The 25680-nt window shown below is 51.6% G+C and overlaps 1 protein-coding gene across 1 annotated transcript; it reads right to left on the bottom strand.

The window, feature by feature from the left end:
* Positions 1-23356: 23356 nt before the first annotated feature.
* Positions 23357-24271, bottom strand: LOC127388717 (olfactory receptor 14J1-like). Its single transcript, XM_051628503.1, has one exon. It carries the CDS (start codon positions 24269-24271, stop codon positions 23357-23359), a length of 915 nt encoding a protein of 304 aa, XP_051484463.1.
* Between the last annotated feature and the right edge of the window lie 1409 nt (positions 24272-25680).

Raw genomic sequence — 25680 nt, 5'->3', positions numbered from 1 at the left:
GCTGGGAAAGGTTGGGAGGGGATGGGGAGATCGGAGATACAGGGGGACTGGGGGAACTGGGAACACTGGATGATACTGGGAGGTACTGGGAAGGGGGAACTGGGAGATAATGGGTGACCTGGGAGGGACTGAGAGAGACTGGGAGTCACTGGGGGCAACTGGGAGTCACTGGGCCCACCCTCATGTGACCCCCATAGCCCCTCCCCCTCCGGTGGCCACGCCCACATGGTGCTTCACCCGATTGGAGGAGGCCAGAGGGGGCGGGGCTTGTTCCAGCCACTGGGAGAGGAACGAGTCTGATTGGCTGATTGCTGCCTTAGCCCCGCCTACAGACTCACTGGGTGTCACTGGGTGACACTGGGTGTCACTGGATGTCACTGGGTGACACTGGGTGCCACCTGGTGCCACCAGGCCGGCCGTGGGGCAGCCGTGCCACAGGCAGGGATGTGTGGGGCAGAGCCCGGGCTCCTCCTGCCCCACAGATCTATGGGGCACCATCCAGCTCCGGCCCTGCTACAACATCCAGGGCTGTTCCTGTGAGTCAGCCTCCCCTATAGCGACCTATAGCTGCCCTATAGCTGCCCATAGCACCCTATAGAGTCCTATGGAACTCTAGAGCTGCCCTGTACTGACCTGTGGAGCCCTAGAGCTGCCCTATAGCCACCCCACAGAACCCAGTATCCACCCTGTAGCTTCTCCCATAGGCTGCCTCTATAGGGGTCCGGTGGGCTGAGGCCTTCCCATGCCCTCCCAGTGCAGGGGAACTGGTCAGACTGGAGCCCCTGGAGCCTCTGCACCCCCTGTGTGGGGCCAGCCCCACATGCAGCTGCCAGCGCTGCTGCCAGCCCCGCCTGCCCCCTCCCTGTGCATGGGGGCCAGGGAGGCTGGGGGGCTATAGGGTCAATGGGGGATCTGTGGGGTCTGTGGGGGGCTATTTAGCTGGGGGGCTGTGGGGTCAGTGGGGATCAGTGGGAATCAATAGGGGTTAATGAGAGAAATGGGGGTCAGTGGAATCAATGGGGATCAATGGGAATCAATGGGGATCAGTGGGGATCAATGGGATCAATGGGCAGCTGTGTCGTCAATGGGGATCAGTGGGGGTCAGTGACAGCAGTGGGGGTTAATGGGATCAATGGGGGTCAGTGGGATCAATGGGAATCAATGGGGGTCAATGAGATCAATGGGCAACAATGGGGGTCAGTGGGATCAATGGGGATTACTGGGGTCAATGGGGATCAGTGAGATCAATGGGGGTCAATGGGAGTAAATGGGGACATATGGGATCACGGGACCAGGGTGGATCTGTGGGGCTGGGGGGCCCTGGGAGGGTCTATGGGGCTGAGCTTTGTCCCCTCCCAGGCTGACGGTGACCCCAGTGGGTTCCCCCTCCCCCATCAATGTCACCTTCTGGGGGTCCCCCCAGACCTGCTGCCCCCCTGGGGAGGGGCAGGAGCTGGAGGAGACCTGGCCCTGCCTCCATGTCACCCCCTGCCCTGAACCCCAACGGTCAGCCGGACGCCTGGGTCCCCCTTGGGGGTGGGAGGGGTCCCCTGTGGAGGGGGCTCACGGATGCCTTTTTGGGGGGAAGGGGTCCCCTGGGCAGGGTGAGGTGGGTCCTGGGCAGGAGGGGCTTCCCGGCCACCTGGGCATGCAGGACTGGGAGACTCTGGTGCCCCCAGGGCTGCAATCAAGAACGCTGCCTCCTAAAGCTGAAGGACACGGGGCACGGGGTTCTGCCCGGGACAGGTTCCTTCTGACTCTTGAAAAGAAAAAAAGGTGGGGAGGGGTCACCTGGTTGGTTAACTTGGTTCCTGGAAATTTGTGCTTTTGTTTCCTAGACTGTGGTTTCTGCCTTTGTGATTTGTGTAAGATTTGGTTGTGGTCATTTTGGTCTTTTGAATTACTTACTTTGATGATGGGAGGACAGTTTTTGCTTCTGGGATCTGACTGAAATGGGCAAGAGACAGAGTGAAGGTGGTATCTGAAAAAGTCTGGTTGGTGTGTCCTATGATTGTTAAAAGTTAAGTCTCCTTGTTTCACTCTTGTCCTTTTGTTTTGTTTCCCTTGTATCTTGTATTTGTGTTATTCAGATGGGTCATGTATCCTCAGCAGGAGCTGACAGGACCACATGCTCACCGTGAGGATGTCTTCTGAGAAATGAGTAAGTTTGGGAGTAACCCCTTACCTGGAAAAATCTCACTCTGCATTGTAATGGTTGGTGGGCACTTTATACCCCGAAAGAAGGGGGAAAATGGCCACGGCTTGGAGCTGTTGTTGATAATCCTGTATTGCAGTTGATGTTGTTTTGCAGCTGTGAGGGAGGCTGAGATGATGTGCGTGTGTGGATGCTTTCATGGCTTCAGGAAATGCTTATGGAACGAGAAGGAAATGTGGGTTGTTAGTAAGGGCAGTTGTTGTCAGTGGGTGGAAGGGGATGAGCATGTAGAAGCTGTGCAGGTGTTGGTACCTCAGCTCTCCCTCTCCAGCCTGGTAATACGGGGGCAGTGAAAGGGGCGAGGGGGTGTTTGGAGGATGCAGATTTCGGTCTGGGGGTGGGAGAGAGGGGGGGGCAGTGTCCCGCTGTTCAAGCCCCTTGGGGACAGGCAGTTGGGGTGGAGGGACAACTTGTTGATGTGCAGGTCCCTTCTGCAGCCTGGGAGCTGTTGGATTGGAAATGGTCCGAGGGGCTAATCCGGAGAAAGTGCTGGGGCTACTCAAACCAACCATCATCATATTATCACCTCACCTGGGGGAATATCCAGGCATTCTAGAAACCCTCTTCAGTCAGGAGGAAAAGCGAACAGCTGGCAAAAGCTGAAGAAGTGGAAGGTGAATCTCCACAGATGCCATGAACTGGGTTACAGCCAGGGAGAGCCCGGGCTGGAATCCTGGCTCTGGGAGGGACCTGGACAGACTGAAGTGGTGTCAGCAATGCACTTTGTCTGGGGTCCAGAAACGGGACCCGCAAACCAAACCAGCTGGTGTGTGAGGTCAGGCAGGGTCTGACAAAGGCACCTTCACTCTCTTCACTCTCTTGCCAGGGCCCTTTCAGTCCGTTTCCTGCGGCAGCTGTTGGTGCAGGTGGGAACCAAGCCTCGGGCAGCAGCCCCGGGTGCGGCCCCTGCCTGTCCCAGCTGCAGGGCCCCCCGGCCCCTGTTGCTGCAGGAGCCTCTCGTCCCGCAGCTCCGGCCCGTCCGCCCGGGAGCGCCCGGCGGCCCCTTCCGAGCGGGGCCCGGACCCCCCGAGCTGGGCGCCCCGGCCCGCGCTCCGTGACGCCCCTGGCGCTGTCGCCGTTGGGGCTCGCGCTGTCGCCGTTGGGGCTCGCGCTGTCGCCGTTGCTCTGGCCGCGGCTGCAGCAGCTCCGGTTGCGGGAGTGTCGGTCGGTGCGTCCCTGCGAGCTGCCTGGACTGCGCTTCTGCTGCTGCTCCTGCTCCTCCTCGGCTCCGGCCTCGCTTGCCCCTGCTCTCCGTGCCGCTCGGCTCGGTCCGTTCCCTCCCTCGGCCTCGCCCCGGGCCCGGCAGAGCCCGCCGGTGCCTCCTGCTGCTCCCGCCCCGCAGCAGCGGCTGATGGGGCTCTGGAGGAAGAAGCGGCAGCGTTCGCCCTCTGGCCGCGCTGCTGGGCAGCCCCGCGCTGCCCCCGCCAGTGCCGCCAGTGCCGCCAGTGCCCGCCAGCTGCAGAGGACAGCCATGAGCAGGCTGCACCGCGCGGCTGCCCGCGGCGACCTGGCCTGGCTGAGGCGCTGGCGCTGGGGGCTGAGGGTGCTGGGCATCGACAGCCGCGACCAGGAGAAGCGGTGAGGGGCTGTGGGGCTGAGGGGACAGCTGGGCTGCTGCTGGCAGGCGGGGCTGCAGCAGGGCCTGAGCCAAGCTCCCAGGGCTGGGTGGGGACACAGCTTTGGTCCTTTTGCAGTCCCTGTTCAGCTCCTGTGTTTCCCTTCCAGGACACCTCTGCATCTCGCCTGCAGATGTGGTGAGATTCCTCGTGAGACAGGACTGCCAGGTGGACCTCTGTGACAACTGGAGGAGATCGCCCCTGATGAAGGTATGTGGCCTGTGTCCTGCTCTTGGAGAGGGGCTCGTGGCCTGTGCAGGAATGGAGGGGTGTCTGGCAGGATTCTGTGCACAGGCCTGTGCAGAAACGTGCCCGTTGTAATCGGGGTGGGACAGCAAAGGTGAGCTCATGGTTGCAGATGCTCTTCTTCCCCAGTGCTGAGAAGCTGGGTGAGCTGGGACAGGTCAGCTGGGTGAGCAAGGTCAACTTTGGAAGACTTGCCTTTGTGTGTGTGTTGTTGCCAGGCAGTGCAGAGCCAGCAGGAAGAGTGTGTGGCTGTTCTGCTGGAGCATGGGGCTAACCCAGATCTCCAGGATGCTGACGGCAACACCGCCCTCCACCTGGCTGTCCTATCTCATAATGTAGACATGGTGTTGCTGTTACTGGAGCATTATGCAGATATTGATGCAGAGAATAAGGTAAATATATTTGTGAAGGAAGCTCTTTCAGAAAGTTGCATTTGTATTTTTCTTGAAGTTTGGGGTTTCTTTTTACTTGAATTTGAACTTGATGACTTTCTGTGTCCTTTCAGGAGGGATGTACCCCGCTGATCCTGGCTGTCTCTGAACATCACAAAGAGATGGCAGAGGTTCTCCTGAAAATAGGAGCTGATGTGCAGGCTCGAGATCTGAGTGAAAGGTGAGGGGTTTCTCAGAATGGGTCCTTTTAGTGCTCTTGAGGCTGGATTGCTTGGAGGCATGGGAGTGAGCTGTGGAAAAGAGCAGGGAGGCAGACCCAGAGGAGCTGTTTCCGTGTGCCTTGGGAAGCAGCTCTGCCCTTGGCTGCTCTGGGCCCTCACGGTGCTTTCCACACTGAGGATTGCAAGGAGGCCCTGTCTGGCAGGAGCTGTGTCAGGAGCTCAGCAGCAAGGCCTCAGTTCTACAAACCATCTCCTGCCCAGCAGCACAGGGTGTGCTTCAGTGTTGTGTGTGTGGAAGCTTTGTCTGAACGTGGAACTGGTTTTGATTCCCTCTCCCCCTTTGTTGTTGCTTTTAATGGAAACCGCTTTTTCTTTCCTTCCTTTTCAAGTAATGGGGGAAACAGTTTTTCTGAGGGCAAGCAGGAATGCAAATAATCACCGTGCCTGTGTCAAATGATCTATTTCCTATCGTATTTTGGATCTTTCAGAACCCCACTTGTGATTGCTGCCTCTGGTGGGCAGCTTGATTTGGTGAGAGTTCTTCTTGAGTTCGGGGCCGATGTTTCGCAGAAAGACGCTGCTGGGCGCACAACTGGGGATGATGCTGTTCTGCAGGGATACTCCAGGTAAACGTGTAACTTGATCATGAGAATAAGTTGTCAGTTATCAGTGTGGCTTTTGAATATTTTGGTGAGAGCACCAAGGTTTAATGGTGGGTTTCGAGCTGTCTTGAAGCTGTGCTTAGTGCTGCCTTCTGGTGTGTATTGCTCCTGTGTCTCGTGTTCATTTGGAAGTGGAGGAAATTTCTACCCAGGATTCCCTGTTACCTCTCCAGCTTTGTGGCTACGCTCACATCTGCCCAATATACAGTCTAGAATGTGTCTGTAGCCAGGGGTGGAGCTTGGCAAACTGAAATGCCTGTGAACCCTCTCCCCAGCCCGGCACCATGTTCCTTACTGCCTTCCCCTGCAGTGCCCAGGCAGTGCCAGCCTTTTGTTTCAGAGGAGGTGCAACTGATCAGATCCCTCTTGTGAAAATCCTGAGCAGCTTCATTCCTCTTCAGCACAGCTTTGTAGCTGTGGGTGTTGTTTCTCTAAGGTGTGCTCTAAGGGAGCAGCCCTGCGTCAGGCTCTGTGTGCATCAGCCTTCATCAGTACTCGGGAGTTGCTGAGTGTGTATGAATATGTGTAGGATGGATAAGAAGTGGCTGTGAACTGTTGTGCTCAATGGTACGTGCAGGTAGGTGGCTGTCTTTACCAAACACATTTCCTCTCTTTCTCTACATAGTCTTGGGAAACAACTGGCAGACTGGGCAAACAAACAACTGGCAGAAGATGCAGAGCAGAAGAGCACAGGAGAAGCTTCTGTGCATGGTGGCCAGGACTGCACAGCACCTGGCACTCTTCACCAGGCAGAACCTGCTGGCTTCATGTTGGGGACACCTGCTGTGGACAGAGGCAGTAGGATCCTTAATGTAGGGGAGCTCAGGAGGAAAGTCCCTGTGGCCTCTTCTTGAGGTGGGTTGTCTTGGAGATGCCTTCATTCATGCTGGCTTGTGTTGAATTGGCTGCCCAGAGTTTCATTGTTACGAGCTGTAGAGTTGTCCCTGTGAAATGTTTCTTGTTCTGGTTAGTTTTTAGCCTGCCACATCTAATGTCAACATGTCATTTCATGTCTGAACAGCAACAGGTGACTGGTCCGAAGGAGGATCAATCAGGTGAGACTTTCAAAATACCTCAGGCTGACTTGAGGGATGATTGGAGAGACACAGAACTCATTGTGCTTGGCTTTTCCAGAAGCTCTGAGGAAGAGGGGAATGATGACAGTTGGAGTAGTTCCGAAGAAGAGCCGGATTTTAGCCCCAAGGTAGGTGCCTTTACAGGAAACATGTCCTTTAAAAAGAAAGGATTTGCAGGCAAGTTTTCTGTGGGGTTGAAAGAAGCTGCAGCTGCAGCCGATGCTGTTTTCTCCTCAGCAGCAGTCTCCGGCCTGCCAGTCTTTCTTCTGCTGTGAGTGTTTCCCCCCAGGCCTGTAGCTGGGGCAGAGCCTGCAGCAGATTCGTGGTGTGGGGCAAAAAAGCAAGAGGTGACGAGATAAACAACCACCTTGTTTGGTTTCCTCTTGTTCCTTTGTGTCAGATTGGCAGAGCCTAAAAGTCTCTGTGGTGTTCTTAGAATCTATTCTGTTCTTCTCCAGAGCTTGTTACTGTTCTTATTGGGGATAAAACCCTAACAGAGACAGGAAGAGGGCATTTATTGATCAAGATCTACTGAAATCCTTCATCAGCTGCTTCTCCTTCCCTCGTCGTCAGGTTCCTCAGGAGCGCTCCGTGGACGAGTGCCTCCAGTGGGTTGTCTCCTCTTCTGTGAGATGGCATTCCGTGCTTGCTGTCATCTCAGGCTGCAGGTTTTCCCTCTTTGGAATGCTGGGGCAGTGTCCTTGTTGTCACCTGCAGGCTCTCAGCCCTGCTGCTTTTACCAATGTTCTGCAGAATCTCCAACTTGTGCAGTGGTGTCTGGAGCATCTGTTGCGTGGCTCTGGGGTTCTGCAGGGATGAGGAACCTGAGTGTGGTGGTTCCAGCCACTCTGCAAGGCTGGAGGTGCCAGCATCTGTAGTTCTAACGTGATTTCATTGTCTTGCATTTATTGAAATAGACAGGATGCATTTTTCTGCCTGCTAGGGAAATGCAGGGATGTTTTGGTGAGTGGACGTGCAGGGACTAATTGATGCATGAAGTCTGGGGATCTGAACAGTGACTTGTGCACATCTGCAAGTGAGCATTGTGAAACTGCAATCTTACAGACAGCTGGATGTTACTAAGTATTTGAAAGCATGGAAACAGATTTGTAGAACTGTGATGCATGTAAACATAGTTTTGGACACAATCTGCAGCAGTGCCTGCAGAGTGTTTTGGGGTGCAGCACCCACTGAGTTGGGTGTGTGAGGAGTGTCGGTGTAGTTAGAAGTGCAGGATGGAGCCAGCACCTGAGCACTATCAAAAGGACAGCCTGAATGGATTTACTGTTCAGGATTTGATGGGCACAAAGTATTTGTTGTTGTTGCTGCTTTAAAACAAAAATATTGTTGTTCTTTAATTTGTTTTGCTAAGTCTTTTATAATTTGTCCATTTGTATTACTCTCCAAGTTTTGATTCAGATTCTAATGTAACGTTCCCTTCCAGAGTCTGGGGAGAAGTCGATAAGCTAAATATCCAGGCTTGCTGAGCCCACATACCCACCAATTACTGAAATTGAAATGTTGCTGATATTTTATTCTAAATGAATAAAGGGTTTCTTATCCCATGGGTCATGTATTAGTTCATGATCAGTTAGTTGCATCCAGTCTGGTGTTGTAATTGGGATACGTTGTGTCAGCATCAACACTGAAAGCTCTGGTGACTAGTGCTGCCATGATGTTACTGTTCTGTGCTCAGGAATGACCAGTTCCTAATCCACAGTATTAGTAGGTCACTCTCTGGGGGGTGGTCAGTCCCCTTTTGAGTGGTCTGTGATACACACCGCTTCTCAGAGCTCCAGAGTGTTACCAACTCAATATCCCGTTTCTAGGAGTGTAACTACATGATATCTATTATTTACAAGGTTTGAAAAACAGATACAACCCAAGGAATTCCAGAGTGATAGCTCTTTACATTCACTGCAGTACCTAACCCAAGAGAGCCTTTTCCAAGATTCAGGTGAGGAAAGGGTTAATCTCCAGAGTGGCTTTCTTCAGTTCAACAGGTGGTTCTCTGAAGTTAGGCAGGTCCTTATGTTAACTAACACAAACAGTCCAGTTAGTGCTAATTTTGTATTGTTTTCCTTCTTTGTCAAGTGCTTTCCCTGTATTTTGCTTGATAGGCACGTCTAATATCAAGTTAATTTTACCGATATTGGGTAAACTAACTAAAACGGTTTGTCCTGGGTTAAGTGTGACTTTCTTCCTGTTGATGAAAGTTTCTGAGTCTTTCACCCCAGGCTTGTTAGCAACCAAGTTCCATGGTGGATGGAGTAGAATGCATTTAGCCAGGGACACCCATTCACTCCCCAAGGATTGTTTACTGTCCCTAAGGCTTTTTCAGCCTTTCATCCCATAGGGGATGTTGGGGTTTTTAAATGCTCTTAAGTAACCCCTTTGTCCTTGCCAGAATCCCATTAGCCTGTGGGTAGTAGGGAGTGTGGAGAGTCCATTTAACACCTTCACTGTTGGCCCATTGCTGGACAATGTGTGCAGTCAAGTGAGATCCATTATCAGATGGAACACTTGGTGGCTTAGGTAGTATACCCAATAGTTTGAGCTGAGAAATGTACAGTAGCTTTTGAACATGATTCTGCATATGTTCAACCTGAGATAACCTTGACAGCTACAGTGACATAGCGTTTTCCTTTTGACTTTCTGAAGGGGCCAATATCATCAATTTGCCAAGCCTCCCACAGTTGTTTACTATCCCTGATGTGAAGATTTTCAGGCATCAGAGGATGGCATCCCAGTCTGCTCTTACATTGTTCCCAAGCAGGTATTCTAGTTTTGCACATTTCCTTTGTTACTGGCCATCCTGTGCTTTGGGCTTCTTTGTATAGATCGTAATTGCCAGAATGTCCCCTTTTGCAGTGCAACCATTCTCAGAGTCTTTTCCATTCATTAGCTTCACCATTGTTAAGTGCTTCTCTTCTTTCTATTCTATTTATTCTTGCCAGTTTGTCTACCTGGTTGTTCCAGGATGCTGCCTCCCTTTTCATGTTGGCCTGATGAGATGGGATCCAGCCCGCATGAAAGGGAAGACGATTTTTGGCTTTTTTCCAGTGTTAGTTTCCATTTTTCACATTGCCAAACTGGGACTTGATTGACTTTCCAATCATTCTCTTCCCAAAATGTGATCCGCTCAACACACCCTTTGTGTACGGCATATGAATCAGTATAAACGTGAAGTGCTTCTTTCGTGTCCTTTTCCTTGACAAACACGTTGTGTACTGCATCTGACTGTCCTGTTTGAGCACTCCCTATCCCTTCAGGAATCATTTGCTCTCCAGCGTTGACCCAGAGAGCTGCAGACCTGAATTTCCAGGTTTACCTTCCCTCCTTGCAGAGGCATCTGTAAACCAGACTTTCTGAAGGGTGGAGGTATATTCCGGTGCATCCTTACTTGGAGATGGATCCTTTGTAGCCAAATCAACATCATTATCATTTTTGTCAATATTGTCTTGAATGTCTAGTGTCTTGTCTGGGCCTTCCTCTCTTGAAAACAAATGACAATAATACTCCTTTTGGGAAGGCCATTTCTGAACCGTTGCTCTTTGTTGCACCCCCTTCTGGGAGTGCTCTGCCCAAGATAATTTGTTTAATGATTTTGAATGGTCCACGTAGGACAAGACTTTGTTTTTTGATGATCTTTTCAATTCTTTCACGACAGTGCTTACTGTTAATAAACCTTTCTCTCAAGCAGAGTATCTTTTCTCAGCATCTTTGAAGGTCTGGGAGAAGAATCTGATAGGTCAGACTCCTCCCTCAGGCCCTTTCTGCCCAAGGTGGAAAGACAGACCACTGGTGGCAAATCCTCATTCAATTGTAATGGGGTCAGTGGGGGGGATGGGTCCTAGAGTTTGGTAAGTCTGTATTTCAACTAATGGTAACTTTAAAGCTTCTTCCTGCGTTTGGGTCCACTCCCAGAGCCTGCGTTTTCATAAAAGATCATAGAGTGGTCTGGCTATAATGGCTAGATCAGGGATATGTTTTCTCCAAAGCTGGAGAGTGCCCAGGATTTCTTGTAATTCCTTTTTGGTTTTGGGTACCCTAATTTCCCCGAGTTTGGTCAAAGTGTCTGTTGGGATATTCCATGTTTTCCTCTTCCATCTGATACCCAGAAACTTGGCTTCATTAGAGGGTGGTTGCATTTTCTTGTTGTGGATTTCAATCCCGATAGTATGTAAATGTTTTATGATGTCTTCATCAAGTTCTCCAACCTTTTGCTCATCATCCCCATCGATGAGAACGTCGCCAATGTATTGGTAGACTTTGACATCCTTGTGTTCCTTAAGAGATGAAATTTGTTCTCATTCAGTAGCAGGGGCATGATGTTGGAGAATGTTTATAAGCTTGTGGCAATTGCGTGAGTGTATCTTGATTTCCTTCCCATGTCAATGCAAATTCATGCCTGTCTTGTTCCTTGGTGGGTACCATAAAAACATACCTTTAGTATCTACAACAGCCATGATAGGATGTGCTGCTTCTTGGACTTCAACAATGAACTCTGCCATATCAGGCAGAGGAGCAGTTAGTGGACCTGTATTGGCATTTAGTTTCCGGAAATCTACGGTCAAGCGCCATTTCCCGTTTGGTTTCCTCTCCGGCCAGATTGGAGAATTATAGGGCGAGTGAGTATTAATAACCATACCTTTTGTTTTCAAATCTTCTATGACTTCTGATATGCCTTCTTCAGCTGCTAATGACAGCGGGTATTGTTTGATATTGGTGATTTTACCCTGTGGAAGACGAGGAGCTCTCTGCAGTAGCCTAACTTCTAGAGTGGGTGTACCAACATTCCAGTAATTACCTTTATCATCTCTCCACACTTTTCCTGGCAAAATATCCATTCCCAGTAAATTGTAGGGAATTCAGAATCATAGAATCATAGAACCGTTCAGGCTGGAAAAGACCCTTGGGGTCACCGAGTCCAACCATCATCCCTGCTCTACAAAGATGTCCCCTAAACCATATCCACCAACACCACATCCAAACAACCTTAAACACATGCAGGGCTGGTGACTCAGCCACCTCCCTGGGCAGCCTGTTCCAGTGTCTGACCACTCTTTCCGTGAAAAAATGTCTCCTAATGTCCAGTCTAAACCTGCCCTATTGCAGCGTGAAGCCCTTCCCTCTTGTTCTGTTGCTAATGACCTGTGAAAAGAGAGCAGCACCAGCCTCTCTCCAGTGACCTTTCAGGTAGTTGTAGAGACTGATGAGGTCTCCCCTGAGCCTCCTCTTCCTCAGACTAAACATTCCCAGCTCCTTCAAGCGTTCTTCATCAGATTGATTCTCTAGGCCCTTCACCAACTTCGTTGCCCTCCTCTGTCCTCGCTCCAGCACCTTGATATCTCCCTTGAATTGAGGTGCCCCAGATTGGACTCAATATTCCAGGTGTGGCCTCACCAGTGCTGAGGACAGGGGGACCATCACCTCTCTCCTTCTGCTGGTCACACTATTTCTAAGATAAGGCAGGATGCCATTGGCCTTCTTGGCCACCTGGACACACTGCTGGCTCATATTCAGCCACTTGTATATTAAAACCCCCATGTCCTTTTCTGCCAGACACTTTCCAGCCACACTTCCCCAAGCCTGAAGTGTTGCCTGGGGTTGCTGTGGCCCAGGTGCAGGGCCCAGCACTTGACCTTGTTGAAGCCCAGACCATTAACGTTAGCCCAACGATCCAATCTATCCAAGTCCCTCTGCAGAGCCTCCCTATCCTCATGCAGATCAACACTCCTGCCTAGCTTGGTGTCATCTGCAAACTCACTGATGATACCCTCTATGTCCTTCTCAAGATCATCCATAAAGATGTTAAACAGAAATCGTCCCAACACTGAGCCCTGAGGAGCAGCACTTGTGACCGGCCCCAGCTGGATTGGATACCAGTGACCACCACTCTCTGGGCCCAGCTGTCCAGCCAGTGCTTGGGCCAACAGATCGTTTGCTCATCCAGGCCACAAGCAGCCCATTTTTTAATGAGAGTTCTATGGGGAACAGTGTCAGATGCTTTTTGGAGGTCCAGATAGACAATATCCACAGGCATTCCCTCCTCCATTAGTTGGTTCGTCATGTCAGAGAAGGTGATCAGGTTCGTCAGGCAGGACCTGCCTTTCATAAACCCCTGCTGACAGGGCCTGATCCCCTGGTTGTCCACTATATGTCTTCTAATGACACTCAAGATGATCTGCTCCATGACCTTCCCTGGTACCAAGGTCAGACTGACAGGTCTATAGTTTCCCGGACCCTCCTTTCTGCCTTTCTTATAGATGAGTGTTACGTTTGCCACCCTCCAGTCCCTTGGGACTTCCTCAGTCAGCCAGGACTTCAGGTAAGTAATGGAAAGTGGCTTGGTGATCCCATCTGCCAACTCTTTCAGTGCCCTTGGGTGTAACCCATCCTGTCCCATGGACTTGTGCGCGTCTGAGTGGTGTCGTAGGTCTCTGACCACTTCCTCTTTCATTGTGATGACCTCGTTCTGCATCCCCTCCCTGTCTCCTATCTCGTGTGGCTGGGTACCCGTGGAACAGCTAGTTCCACGGCTAAAGGCTGAGGCAAAGTAGGTGTTGAGCACCTCAGCCTTTTCCTCATCCTTTGTTGCTAAGATTCCCTCTGCATCCAATAAAGGGTGCAGATTTTCTCTAATCCTACTTTTGTGGTTAATGAACTTACAGAAACATGTTTTATGATCCCTAAGAGCTGTAGCTAGTTTGAGCTCTAGCTGTGCTTTGGCTCTCCTGATTTTCACCCTGCACAGGTTCACTTCACCTTTATAGACTTCATGAGTGACCTGTCCCCTCTTCAAAAGGTCATAGACTCTCTTTTTGTTCTTAAGGTCCAGGCAAAGGTCGCTATTTGGCCAGGCTGGTCTCCTATCCTGCTTCCTGGTTTTTGGGCACACGGGGACAGCCTGCTCCTGTGCCTTTAAGGCTTCTTTCTGGAATTATGTCCAGCCTTCCTGGCCTCCTTTATCCTCCAAGGCACCTCCCAAGGGACTTTGTCAATCAGCCTTCTGAACAGGTCAAAGTTTGCCCTCCAGAAGTCTAAGGTGGCAGTTTTACTGACCCCTCTCCTTGTTTCTCCAAGGATCAAAACCAGTCATTTCATGATCACTGTGCTCTAGAGGCCTCCAGCTTTTACTTCCCTCACAAGATCTTCCCTGTTCGCAAGAAGCAAGTCCAGGAGGGCACCTTCCCTGGTCGGATCACTTACCAGCTGTGTGAGGACGTTATCCTCCACACATTCCAGGAACCTCATGGCAAGTGACTGGGAGATTTCTCCCAACTGCTAATAGAAAGCTGCATCCACCTCACTGCTTTGGTTGGGAGGTCTATAGCAGACTCACGGAGCGAGACCAGCTTTGTTGGCCCTTAACCTCCTCCAGACACTCTCAAGCTCGTCATGACTATTCTTGATGCCTAAGCTCTCATAGCATCCTCTAACACACAAAGCCACTCCACCCCCTCTCCTTCCCTTTCCATCCCTCCTGAACAGCTTGTAGCCATCGATTCTGGCACTCCAGTCCATGACCGAGTTTTCACCAGTGGACTAATTTGAGATCCCTCTGAATTCCTCTTTGTTTTTGCTGTCTGCAGGACTATCCGCTTTTTCAGCGCCTGAAGAAAAAGCCTGCTGTTTGCTCTTGATTTCTGCTGTCTCTCAGTCATGGCTGGTGTTTGTACCTCATGCAGTGCAGCCCATTCTGAGTCAAGAGAGAAGAATCAGTGACCAAAGAGTGTTCAGGCAAACTTCAAGGAGTCGAAGGCTTGTAACACACAGCATCGAACCTGCTCTGATCTGAGGCCAGATGTCCCCAGAGCAGCTGCCCCTGTTCCATGGTTGTTCCTCCAGAGTCCCCGCTTGACAGGGACTGGTGCTGGTTCAGAGCAGGCAGCCCCTGAGACACTTTCCTTCTGTTCCTGGATGCTTTTAATCATCCAGAGTGTTCAGCTCCAGAGCTCTTTCCATGGGTCTGAGTGCACACAAAGCTGTTGCATTGCATCCGTGAGCGTTTTGAGCTGACAAGCAAATGTGGGAAAAATGTGTTTGTTCCCAGCCCTTTCCTTGTGATGTTTCCTTGGAAGTTCTTGAATCTCTTTCTGTATTGTAGCCTCTCCAGTTGCCCCTCATGTTTTTCCAGGGACCTATTTGCCCCTGTCTGCTGCCAAAGTAACAGCAGGAATCTTGTCTCTTTTCTCCCCAGCCTCTACTGGACTTGAAACTGCCCATCCTGGAGCTTCTTCCAATGGAGTTGCATTCTACAAATATGGATGCTTTGAAGAGCCATGGACCCCTCTCCTGAGGCAGCCTTGCCACAAGGGACCATCCCCCCCTGTTCCTGTGATCATCAAGATCTGTTCTGTATATACCTGTATGAAGCTTCTAGATCTGTCTGTGTGACTCCCCTTTTCCTGTTGCAGTAAACCTGTTCCAGTTTGAATTTCCAACCTTTCAGTCTCTCTTCCTTATTCTCCTTTTCTCTTCTCTTGGGAGGGTGGCAGAGAGCAGTTCAGCCCTCTGGCTTGTGGTTCACCCTGACCACTAACCCAGGACAGAGGGGACAGTGTTTTCCTGCTGGGGAGCACCTGCCTTTGTTTTTATCCACACAGGCTGTGCTGACTTCAGCAGCCCCACATCTGAGCTCATCTGACTGCACTTTTCTAGATGTCTGGGGCTGCCTGATCCACAAATACACTGACAGCCACTGGGGTGGTCATCTGGCCTCTGTTTACATTCCTGTACTTTTTCCTTGTGAGCTCTAATTGCATTTATCAAATCTCTAACCACTGCTTGGCAATGGTTTCTCTCTGCTGATTGGGATCCCAACTGGGATCTGCCTGAGTCCCGTCAGTCTGATTTCCTCCTGCCTGTTAGGATTAATTTCACATTCTTTTCCAGGGGCTCCAGGTGATGGGTGTTTACATCTAGGTCCCAGGTGACTGGAGGGTGGCTAATGTGACCCCATCTACAGGAAGGGCCAGAAGGAGGATCTGGGGAACTCCAGCCCTGTCAGCCTGACCTCAGGACCAGGGAGGATCATGGAGAGGCTCATCCTGGGGAGCTCTCCTGGCAAGTGCAGGGCAGGCAGGAGATCAGGGCCAGCCAGCAGGGGTTTAGGAAAGGGAGGCCTTGCTTGGCCAACCTGATCTCTTTCTATGACCATGGGACCTGCCTTTTGGATGAGGGGAAGGCTGAGGACATCATCTCCCTGTACTTGGTGAGGCCTTGGACAGCATCTCCTGGAGAAGCTGGCGAATCATGGCGTGGACGAGTGTTCTCTTCGCTGGGTACAAAACCGGCCGGAGGGCAGCCAGTCACCAGGGGTGTCCCTCAGGGCTCCCTGTTGGGGCCAGTTTTGTCCAGTCTCTTCATCACTGATCTGGATGAGGGGATCCAGTGCAGCCTCAGTCAGTTTGCAGATGACACCGAATTGGGTGGGAGTGTCGATCTCCTTGAGGGCAGGAAGGCTCTGCAGAGGGACCTGGACAGCCTGGATCCATGGGCCAAGGCCAGTTGTGTGAGGGTCAGCCAGGCCAAGTGCTGGGTCCTGCCCTTGGGTCACACCAGCCCCAGGCAAGGGAAGGAAAATAAATCTGGAAGAGTATCAAAAAGATGTTCAGCTTGCAGGGTAGGACAGAGGTGTTTAAAGCTGTGTGAGCAGGAACGAGAGGATGATACTGACCTGGTGGTTGCCCTCCACCATCAGATGGGCCACTTGGCAGGGTGATCACCAGACCAGGACACGAGGATGGTGGTTCCCCTGAGTTCAGTCCAATAGTTGGAAGAACAAGGGGTAGACAAGAGGAAGCCCTTCAAGCCCCCCCTTTGGCCACAGTAGGCAAGGAGGGACCTGCTACAGTGAAGGTTCCTTTCTCAATCTCAGATTAAGTAATTGGAAAATCACTGCTGGTAGCTGTAGGGACAATCCAAATAAGGGGGCACAAGCTTTTGAGATGATGATTTAGATGCAGGACCCAGATTGGAGAGAGATTGAAGCCATAATGGATGTTTTATTTGATAGCAGGGAATGGGATATGATTTGGAGAGCAGCAAAAACACATGGAAGCACAAATTGCCTCCAGTGCTTTGCCAGGAATGGATGGAAGCTCATTTCCCATGTGTTGACCCAGGATGGGACCCTAATCTGGGGATCCGTTCAGGATCAGGAATGCAATGCCTAAGGCTATTAACATATCTCAGTGATATTCCCAACTGAAACCTGATGTGTTGAGGATCATTCTGTGCTCCGAGCTGCTCTAACGCAGCAGTTCTCTCTCCCTTTGCAAGGCTCCTGGGTGCTCTACATTCCACATCATCTTCTGTTCCTGCTGGGCTCCAACAACTCTCTCTCAACACCATTTGCTCCCGGAGCAGTGTCCTTGCAGGAGCTGCTGCTCGGATCCTGCTCCAGCAGCCCCAGGCACACGGCTGCCTCCTGGGGAGCAGGACAGGTTTGTCTGTGGGGGCTCCACGCTGGAGCAGTTCAGGAAGGACTGCAGCCCATGGGAAGGACCCACGTGGAGCACTTTGTGAATGGATGTATCCAGTGGGAAGGACCCATGCTGGAGAAAGGGAAGAGCATGAAGAGGAAAGAGCAGCAGAGACCAAGTGTTCTGGACTGACCACCAGCCCCGTTCCCCAGCCCTGCGTGCCAGTCAGCAGGGGAGGAAACAGAGGAACGAGTAACGACGGAGTGAAGTGGAGCCTGGGAAGAAGGTGGCGATGGTGGTTGAGATTTCTCTTTGCTTTTCACCATCCCAATCTATTTTACTTGGTAATACATTAAATTCTCATCTGATAGGACTTTGGCTTTTTTCAGTGCTTGCTCCTGAGAGCAAATGCTGATGATGTTCCATGAAGCAAAGGATGTGGGGCAGGATCTGCTGGCTGCAGAGCAGGAGGGGTGGCTGGGACCACCAGGGCCCTGAGCTGTGGCTGCACAAGCCCTGGCAGGTGCCAGGGGAGGAGGACTTGGCCATGGGCAGTGGCTGCTGCCACACTGCCAGGCCCCGTTGCCAAAACCTCTGCAGGCTCATCACGTTCTGCAACACGTGGTTTTTCTCTTGAAACTTTTTTCTATCCAAATAAAATCGCTGGTGTTGTTCCCCAGGCCCCCTCATAGATACATTCAAGGTCATAGCAGTAGAGAGGAAACATTCTGTCGCTTGAGCCTTTCTGGGGAAGAAGCAGGTGGAATTCACTCTTCAGTGGATGTTGTACGTGCAATGGTGGCAGGAACCAACAGAGTAAGGAAAGTGATGGACTCTGAACCATTTTCTTTCAGAGAGGACCTCTTGGCACTGTAACAGCTAATTCTGCATATACATCAGCTCCAGGCTCAGTAGATGTTCAAATAAAAACAGAATGTAAGGAACTAACGGAAAAGGAATATCAAAAAGGAAAAAAGAGTTATGTATAAATCCACAGCGTTCTGGCATCTTCAAAATCATACTGAATTCTTGCCTTAAAACGCTACTTAAGAATTGAAATAAGTTCTAGAGAATGACACTGAGTGTGACAACAGCATAGTGCTGCTTCTGTATAAGGACTACTCAAAATAGACTGTGGGACCTCATGTTGTTGACTTGAGGGTGCTTAGGGGGTGTAACAGCAGCCTGTGAAGCACTAAACGTATTAGAGAACTTTTCCCTATTTCATCTGATTCAAAAAGTCAGTTTCAAACCAGTATATCTTAGGTTTCAGACAGGCAGAAGACTTCTTCATGCAACAGAGTTAGATTAAGGATCTTACTTCCAAGATGTTAGAGAGGAGTATAAATAGATTTAAAAAGCGATTGAAAGTCACAGACATATTTCAGCTTGCATTGCAAATGGTACCTTCTTCTGTCCACGCAGCAAGGATGACATATTTTGATAGTCGTGTCTCATGATCCTAAGCAGGCAGACTTGAAGCCTTTCTGAAGTGCTTAGGTAAGAGCTTCAGATGTAGATATTTCACTTGTGGACAGAAATCACCCATCTTTACCCAGAACAACAGAAAAGCATCTGTGAGGGTGTCGCAAGCCGGCACCGGGGGCTCCCGGCTGTCAGGATCCTTTTGCGACTCCCCCTCCCGATGTGGAGGGGTTTGTGAATGAGCCCGAGGGTCACACGCGGCGCTGCCTCTCACGGAGGAACGGCCACCGCGGGGCCGTATTTCAGGGGGGAGTTAGAAAGCACCCCCACCCCACCACGCTCACAAATTGCCTCTGAAGCCAAGGTTTGCTCCACAAACTGATCGGTTTATTAAGGGTTAACACAAACCGAGGGATGATGTTTAGGGACAATGCAAATGTGAATGGCTACCAGGGATATAAATATGTATGTGGTGAGAAAGTGTCCTTTAGGGAGGCAATGCAAGAGGTCCTGAGCTTTTGAGGGGGAGGGTTAAGGACCAAAGGGAGGAGGGGAGGAGGGAAGGAAACCTGACGTCAGTCCTGCTGAAGAGGTCGCGCTGTGTGTGCGAGTATGAGGAAAGGAATGTGTGTGTGTGTGTGTGATGATGTTCCCCTCCGGCGGCTTGTCCAGCGTCGGTCGGTGGCCGGAAGGCAGGACGGCAGGTCCGTGGTGTCGGAGGGGCAGCCTCTCGGCAGCGGGTGCAGCGGCCGCTGGTTTCCCCTCCAGGGCAGCAACATGGGGAAGGGGCTCCGGCCCCGACCCCAGGGCTGGGGACCCCGGCACGCTCGGCGCTGAGGCTCAGGCTGGACCCGGGGCAGGCAGGCAGGCAGGCAGGGTCCCAGCAGCAGTGTCCGCAGCAGGGGGGTGTCCCACGCAGAAAGCGTCCGAACGGGCCTCAGGGAGGAGGGAAGGGCCCACCTGCTGCCCTCGCCCCTTTGATACCCCCTGACCCACCTGTCCAGTCAGTGTCACTGTCCAGAGCCAACGAGCGTCCATGAGCCCCACGTTAGGGCGGTGACTGCCAGGGGCACAGGATGGCTTGTCGCCTATCCCTTCTGTCCCGGGCCACATCTGTTGTTTTGGGTTCAGTTGTCCTTGAGAAGCAAGTCTGTTTTAGTTCGTTAGCTGGGGATAATCAGGAGAGGCCTTCGCTGGCTGAAAAGGCATTTTGTTTAGACTGATGTGGGGAAGGAAAGAACAGTTTTTCACAACCTCTCAAGAGTCCTGGATAACAGGGGAGGTCCCAGACGACTGGAGACTTGTCAGTGTGACCCCATCTAGAGGAAGGGCCTGAAGAAGGGTCCTGTCAACCTGACCTCAGGACCAGGGAAAATCCTGGAGAGGCTCATCCTGAGTGCACTCACGTGGCAAGTGCAAGGCAGCCATGGGATCAGGCCCAGCCAGCATGGGTTCAGGACAGGCACGTCCTACTTGACTAACCTGATCTCCTTCTATGCTCAGGTGACCCGCCTGCTGGAAGAGGGACCCGCCTGAGGGAAGAGCTGTGGACGTTGTGTCTTTGGACTTTGGAAGGGCCTTTGACACCATCTCCCACAGCCTCTCCTCGAGAAGCTGGTGGCTCAGGGCATAGACAGCTCTGGGTACAAACCTGGCTGGCTGGCCCAGCCAGAGAGTTGTGGTGAATGGGGCTGGATCCAGCTGGCGGCCAGTCCTGTTCAATGTCTTGATGAATGACCTAGATGAGGGGATGGAGTGCTTCCTAAGGAAGTGTGCAGATGACACAAAGCTGTGAGGAAGGGTTGATTTGCTGGAGGGTAGGAAGGCTCTGCAGAGAGACCTGGACAGACTGAATGGATGGGCTGAGGTTCAACAAGGCCAAGCGCCGGGTCCTGCACTTTGGTCATAACAACCCCATGCAAAGCCACAGGCTTGGGAAAGAGTGGTTGGGAAGCTCCATGGTGGAGAAGGACCTGTGGGTGCTGTTTGACAGCCGACTTAACATAAGCCAGCAGTATGCCCAGGTGGCCAAGAAGGCCAAGGGCATCCTGGCTTGTATCAGGGATGGTGTGGCCAGCAGGAGCAGAGAGGTGATGGTGCTCCTGAACTCAGCCCTGGTGAGGCCACAGCTTGAGCACTGGATGCAGTTCTGGGCCCCTCACTGCAAGAAGGATGTCGAGTTGCTGGAGTGTGTCCAGAGGAGCTACCAAGTTGTGAAAGGAGGTTGTAGGGAGGTTGGGTTGGCCTCTTCTCTCAAGTGAATAACGACAGGACAAGAGGAAATGGCCTGAAGCTGCACCAGGGGAGGGTTAATGTGGATATTAGAAAGAATTTCTTTACCGAGTGATTGGGCAGTGAAACAGGCTGCCCAGGGAGGTGGTGGAGTCACCATCCCTGGAAGTGCTTATAAGAAAGGTAGATATAGTGCTTAGCAACATGATTTAAGCACTGAACAGGTAAATTAGGTTATGGCAGGGGGATTTAGGTTACGGTTGGACTTGATGACCTGCAAGGTCCCTTCCAACCAGGATGATTCTATGATTCTATGATTCTAAGGATAGTTAGCTTACTGTGAGCCCCCTTTGCTGCCTTAAGGATCTTGAACTCCATCATTTCATGGTCGCTGCAACCACGGCTGCCCTTGAGCTTGGCATCCCTCACCAGCCCTTCCTTGTTGGTGAGAACAAGGTCCAGCACAGCACCTCTCTGCCTTGTTTCCTCGATTCTTAAAAAAACTCTGGGATTTGGTCAGATGAAACCTCACAGAGTTTTACACAGAGAAGCAGTCAGTCCTTTTCCAGGGGCAGAATCATCCCCAGAATGAGGGCTGGCTGAGAGCTGAGCAACTCAAGAGTGACCCTGAGAAGAAGGGCCTGGGCATTAAAGGAGTGTCCCAGGAGCCAGTGGTGTGTGCTCAGAGTTATAAGGCCAGTTGGAAATAGGGCGGCAGAGTGACTGCATCATTGGGAAGGGAAGAGCCATGGATGTCACCTCCCTGGATTGTGTGAGGCCCTTGATGTAGTCCCTCAAAACATCCTCCTCTCTAACCTGGAGAGAGAAGGATTTGATGTGTGGACTGCTCAGTGGATGAGGAACGGGTTAGATGGTCAGATCCAGAGGGCAGTGGTGAATGGCTCAGTGTCCAGATGGAGATGGTGACAAGTGTCCCTCAGGGGTCCGTCCTGGGACCAGTCCTGGTTCATAACTATGTCAATGACCTAGAGAGCTGAGTGGTGCAAGTGACATGGCTGGGGGACAGGATGCCATGCAGAGCAGCTAATTTGGGTTACTGGACAGCCAAGGACTCAGAGCAAGTGTTACAAATTTTATAATGGATCAAGATGAAACAAAGCAGGTCCGTGTCTCAGTTGTAGTGACACAAGTACAAACATCTTTGCAGGAACAAAACCATGGATGACAATAACAACAGCAGTAATGAGAAATAATAATAATAATAAATTATAAAATAATAATATAAAAGCAAAACACAACAAAAAACCCAAACAGAACAGAATACCAAAAAAGCAAAAAACAAAAACAAATAAAAAACAAAAACAAACAAGCAAACAAAAAGTGTGGAATAACATAAAGCGGCATCATTTGTGGAAAGAGGCTTTAAATCTGTCACTCTTGAACAATGAAGAAATCACTTTCCTGAGGGCATCCTTGAGCTGCTGGTTCCTCATGCTGTAGATGAGGGGGTTCACTGTGGAGGCACCACTGAGTACAGAACTGCCACCACCAGGTCCAGGGATGGGGAGGAGATGGAGTTGGTTCAACTTGCCATATCATTGATGACCCGTGACCCTGAGGCTTCCTCCAAGGCAAGACACTGTGCACACCAGCCTCCCCTTACCCAGAGCTCTCCTCCGCCTCCTCACTTGCCTGTCTGCCTTCTTGAGGAGCTCTGGCCACCCATGGCTGCGCTCTTACTCTTTGAGCTGTCCCATCAGGGCTCTGCAGTCCCCATGGAGGAGCAAGTTGCTGCCAACCCAGCAGCAATGAAAACAACAGCACTGGGGAGGGGGGAGGAGAGGCAGAGAAAGGAGAAGGGCTCAGGAAATTTACTGCAGTTGCCAGCAGAGGATGATGTAGCTGGGACGTGAATTTTGAAGTCACTTGTTTGGAAAAAACCCCAAGTGGCCAGGTGCTGAGGCAGGCGCAGTGATGTCAGAATGGAATGGAATGTCAGAAGACCCACCCAGCAGTGCTGCAATCTTGGAGAGGGGAGATGCAGGGGAAGATGAAGATGACAGGGCTGGGGGGTGACCATTTCTATTGTAGCAACCTGACTTGGGGCAAGCAGATCCTCTGACAGCATCAAGTGCATCACAAATCCCAAAGAGAGGGAGAGGACAGCTCAGGCAGTGGAGATGGGGAGAGGAAGGCACAGCCAACATGGTTGGGCTGTTGCTTGTGAGGTCACCTCATGACAGCAATGGGGTTGGCCCCATGAGGTCCTGAAGGACACCAGGTGGGCAGGGTGCAGAGAGATGACCTGGCCCCTGGTGAGGACCTACCCTGGGGTGAAGCCACCTGTACATGCTGTGGGGAACTTTGGGGTGTGGCAGTAGCAATGGTGGGATGTGAGAGAGAAGAGCTTGAGTAGGGACCAGCAGGATGGGCAGCTCCGTGTGTCCTGGCTGGGTCTCACAGGGTGCTGCAGGCTGGAGAGGGGACACAACTGCACCGAGGGGAGCTTTGGGGACCTTCTGGGCAGTCAGGTCTTGCAAGACTGTTAGTGCTTGGGGAAGCCATCGGTGATGCACTGCAGTCCCAGGGGACCTAGGCAAACAGGGGAGATCATTTTGTTACAGAGATGTTAAAGAGAAGTAACTCTGAAGCAGTGCTAAAAAACCCTTTATACAGGCTTCAGGTGACAGAGAGAGATGGGTCCATTTCTCAGGAGAGCGAACTGAACACAAAATATTATATAGGAACATGATTTTAATTAACAATACAGTTATATGCTAACAACCCCCCCCCCCAATTAACAAAGTACAGGCTCACATTGTAACACCATAGATGTCACTTGTGGAGAATGATGGAAAGTTTATCAATATTGACTAACACTCATGAAATCACTTTCCTAATTGAATTCTTGAGCTCCTGGTTCCTCATGCTGTAGATGAAGGGGTTCACTGCTGGAGGCACCACTGAGTACAGAACTGCCAGCACCAGGTCCACGGATGGGGAGGAGATGGAGGGGGGCTTCAGGTATGCAAATAAGCCAGTGCTGATGAACAGGGAGACCACGGCCAGGTGAGGGAGGCAGGTGGAAAAGGCTTTGTGCCTTCCCTGCTGAGAGGGGATCCTCAGCACAGCCCTGAAGATCTGCACATAGGACACCACCATGAAGACAAAACACCCGGAAAAGACAAAAGTATTAAACAGGAGAAGCTGAAATAGACCGAGGTAGGAATGTGAGCAGGAGAGCTTGAGGATTGGGGGAACTTCACAGAAGAACTGTCCCAGGGCATTGCCATGGCAGAGGGGCAGTGAAAATGTACTGGCTGTGTGCAGCAGAGCATTGAGAAACCCAGAGGCCCAGGCAGCTGCTGCCATGTGGACACAAGCTCTGCTGCCCAGGAGGGTCCCGTAGTGCAGGGGTCTGCAGATGGCCACGTAGCGGTCGTAGCACATGATGGTGAGAAGATAAAACTCTGCTAAGATGAAACTGGTAAAGAAAAAAAGCTGTGCAGCACATCCTGAGTAGGAGATGGCCCTGGTGTCCCAGAGGGAATTGGCTATGGCTTTGGGGAGGGTGGTGGAGATGCAGCCCAGGTTGAGGAGGGAGAGGTTGAGCAGGAAGAAGTACATGGGGGTGTGGAGGTGGTGGTCCCAGGTGATGGTGGTGATGATGAGGCCATTGCCCAGGAGGGCAGCCAGGTAGATGCCCAGGAAGAGCCAGAAGTGCAGGAGCTGCAGCTCCCGCCTGTCTGCGAATGCCAGGAGGAGGAACTGGCTGATGGAGCTGCTGTTGGACATCTGCTGCCTCTGGGCATGGAGACCTGTTCATAGAAAAAATATAAAACCACGAGAATTTAGAACAGAATTCTCACAAAAATATCTCCTTAATTGCTCTTAGAGACACACAAACTGCCTCTTGTCTTTCGCAAAGTCCTTTTGCAGGTCCTTTTCTGTACAGTCTGGTTGTTGCTGGATTTTGATCCCCGAGGGAGCTGTGAGCTCTGGAGGAGTCAGTCCTGCCCTGCAGCAAGAGGTTGAAAGGAAGAGGGGGTGACCTCAGACTAAATCCATCTGAGATATCAAAGAACTTTTCAGCATTTCTCCTCCCAACTCACCCAAGTGCAGAGCAGAGCTGAGGGGATTTTGGTTTGTGTCTTCTGCTCTAGTTTCCCCACCACACCTGAGGAAAGTTTTTAAGGCAGAAGCCTTGGCCTTTCCACTGCTCTCCAAGTGAAACCTTGAAGGTGCTGAGAAGCAGAGGGACTGTGCCTTAGTGCAGAGTGAGGACAGCTGATCTGTCCATCAGTCCTGCCCTCAGCTGCCCTGAGCTGGCACCTCTTTCAGCTGCAGGACCATCACACACAGATGGTCTCCTGAGAAGAAACTGAACATGGCTGAGAGCAGAGCAGTCAGATTGTCCAGTGCAGCTCTCCCAGCCCCTCAGCCCATCTCATTCTCCCTGAGCAGGATCTCAGCTCTGTCCTCCCAGACAGGAACACACAGGGCTCACTGCAGCTGCCCACAGACAGACCAGGAGCAGCATTTCCATGACCTTGCCATGGACATGTCTTCTCCATGGGGCTCCTAGAAAACACAGAGGTGCCACAGGAGAGCTGTGCCCTTCTGGAGGGCAGCGTGCCACTCAGCAGGACCCTGCAGGGGAAGAGCCCAATATCCTAAAGATGGGGTATCCTGACAGGAGGGTCAGCTCAGCCCCAGCCCCACACCCTGCAGTCCTCACAGCCCCAAATATCAGGCCATTTGGATGCTTTTCCTCCATGGACACAATGGCAGGACAGGACACCCAGCATCAGTGTCTGAGCTGCACTCAAATCATCACCCCCTCACCCCAAGGAGAAGAAGGAGAAGAACAAGGGCAGCAGGGGCAGGAGGGGAACATGCCAAAGTGCTGCTGCTGAAAGAGTTGGGACAGGGACACAAAGTCAGAGACTCGAGCATTTCTGCTCTGTGGTGCTGGGGTGTCTGGGAAGGGAACTCAGGACTAAGTCCCCGTGATATGAAGGGGTGGGAGTTCTACAGAGGGGGAGAGGAGAGCAGGGAGTTGCTCTTGGGAAGGCATCAGCCCTGCAGGGATGGCAGGAAAGTGTCCAGATCCCCCTTCCCATGACTTGCAGGCAGCAGCTCCCTCTCCCTCCCTGCCCATGTCTCTGCTGCCTGGAGCTGTCTCTGCTGGGAGCTGCTTCTCT

The sequence above is a fragment of the Apus apus genome, chromosome 10, assembly GCF_020740795.1.
Source record: "Apus apus isolate bApuApu2 chromosome 10, bApuApu2.pri.cur, whole genome shotgun sequence".
NCBI lineage: Eukaryota > Metazoa > Chordata > Aves > Apodiformes > Apodidae > Apus > Apus apus.
Note: the sequence above shows the minus strand (reverse complement) of the source record. Positions and strands in the feature narration are given on the sequence as shown.

Excerpts from the sequence above, each read along its gene's own strand:
- LOC127388717 (XM_051628503.1), bottom strand. The coding sequence starts at position 24,271 with ATGTCCAACAGCAGCTCCATCAGCCAGTTCCTCCTCCTGGCATTCGCA.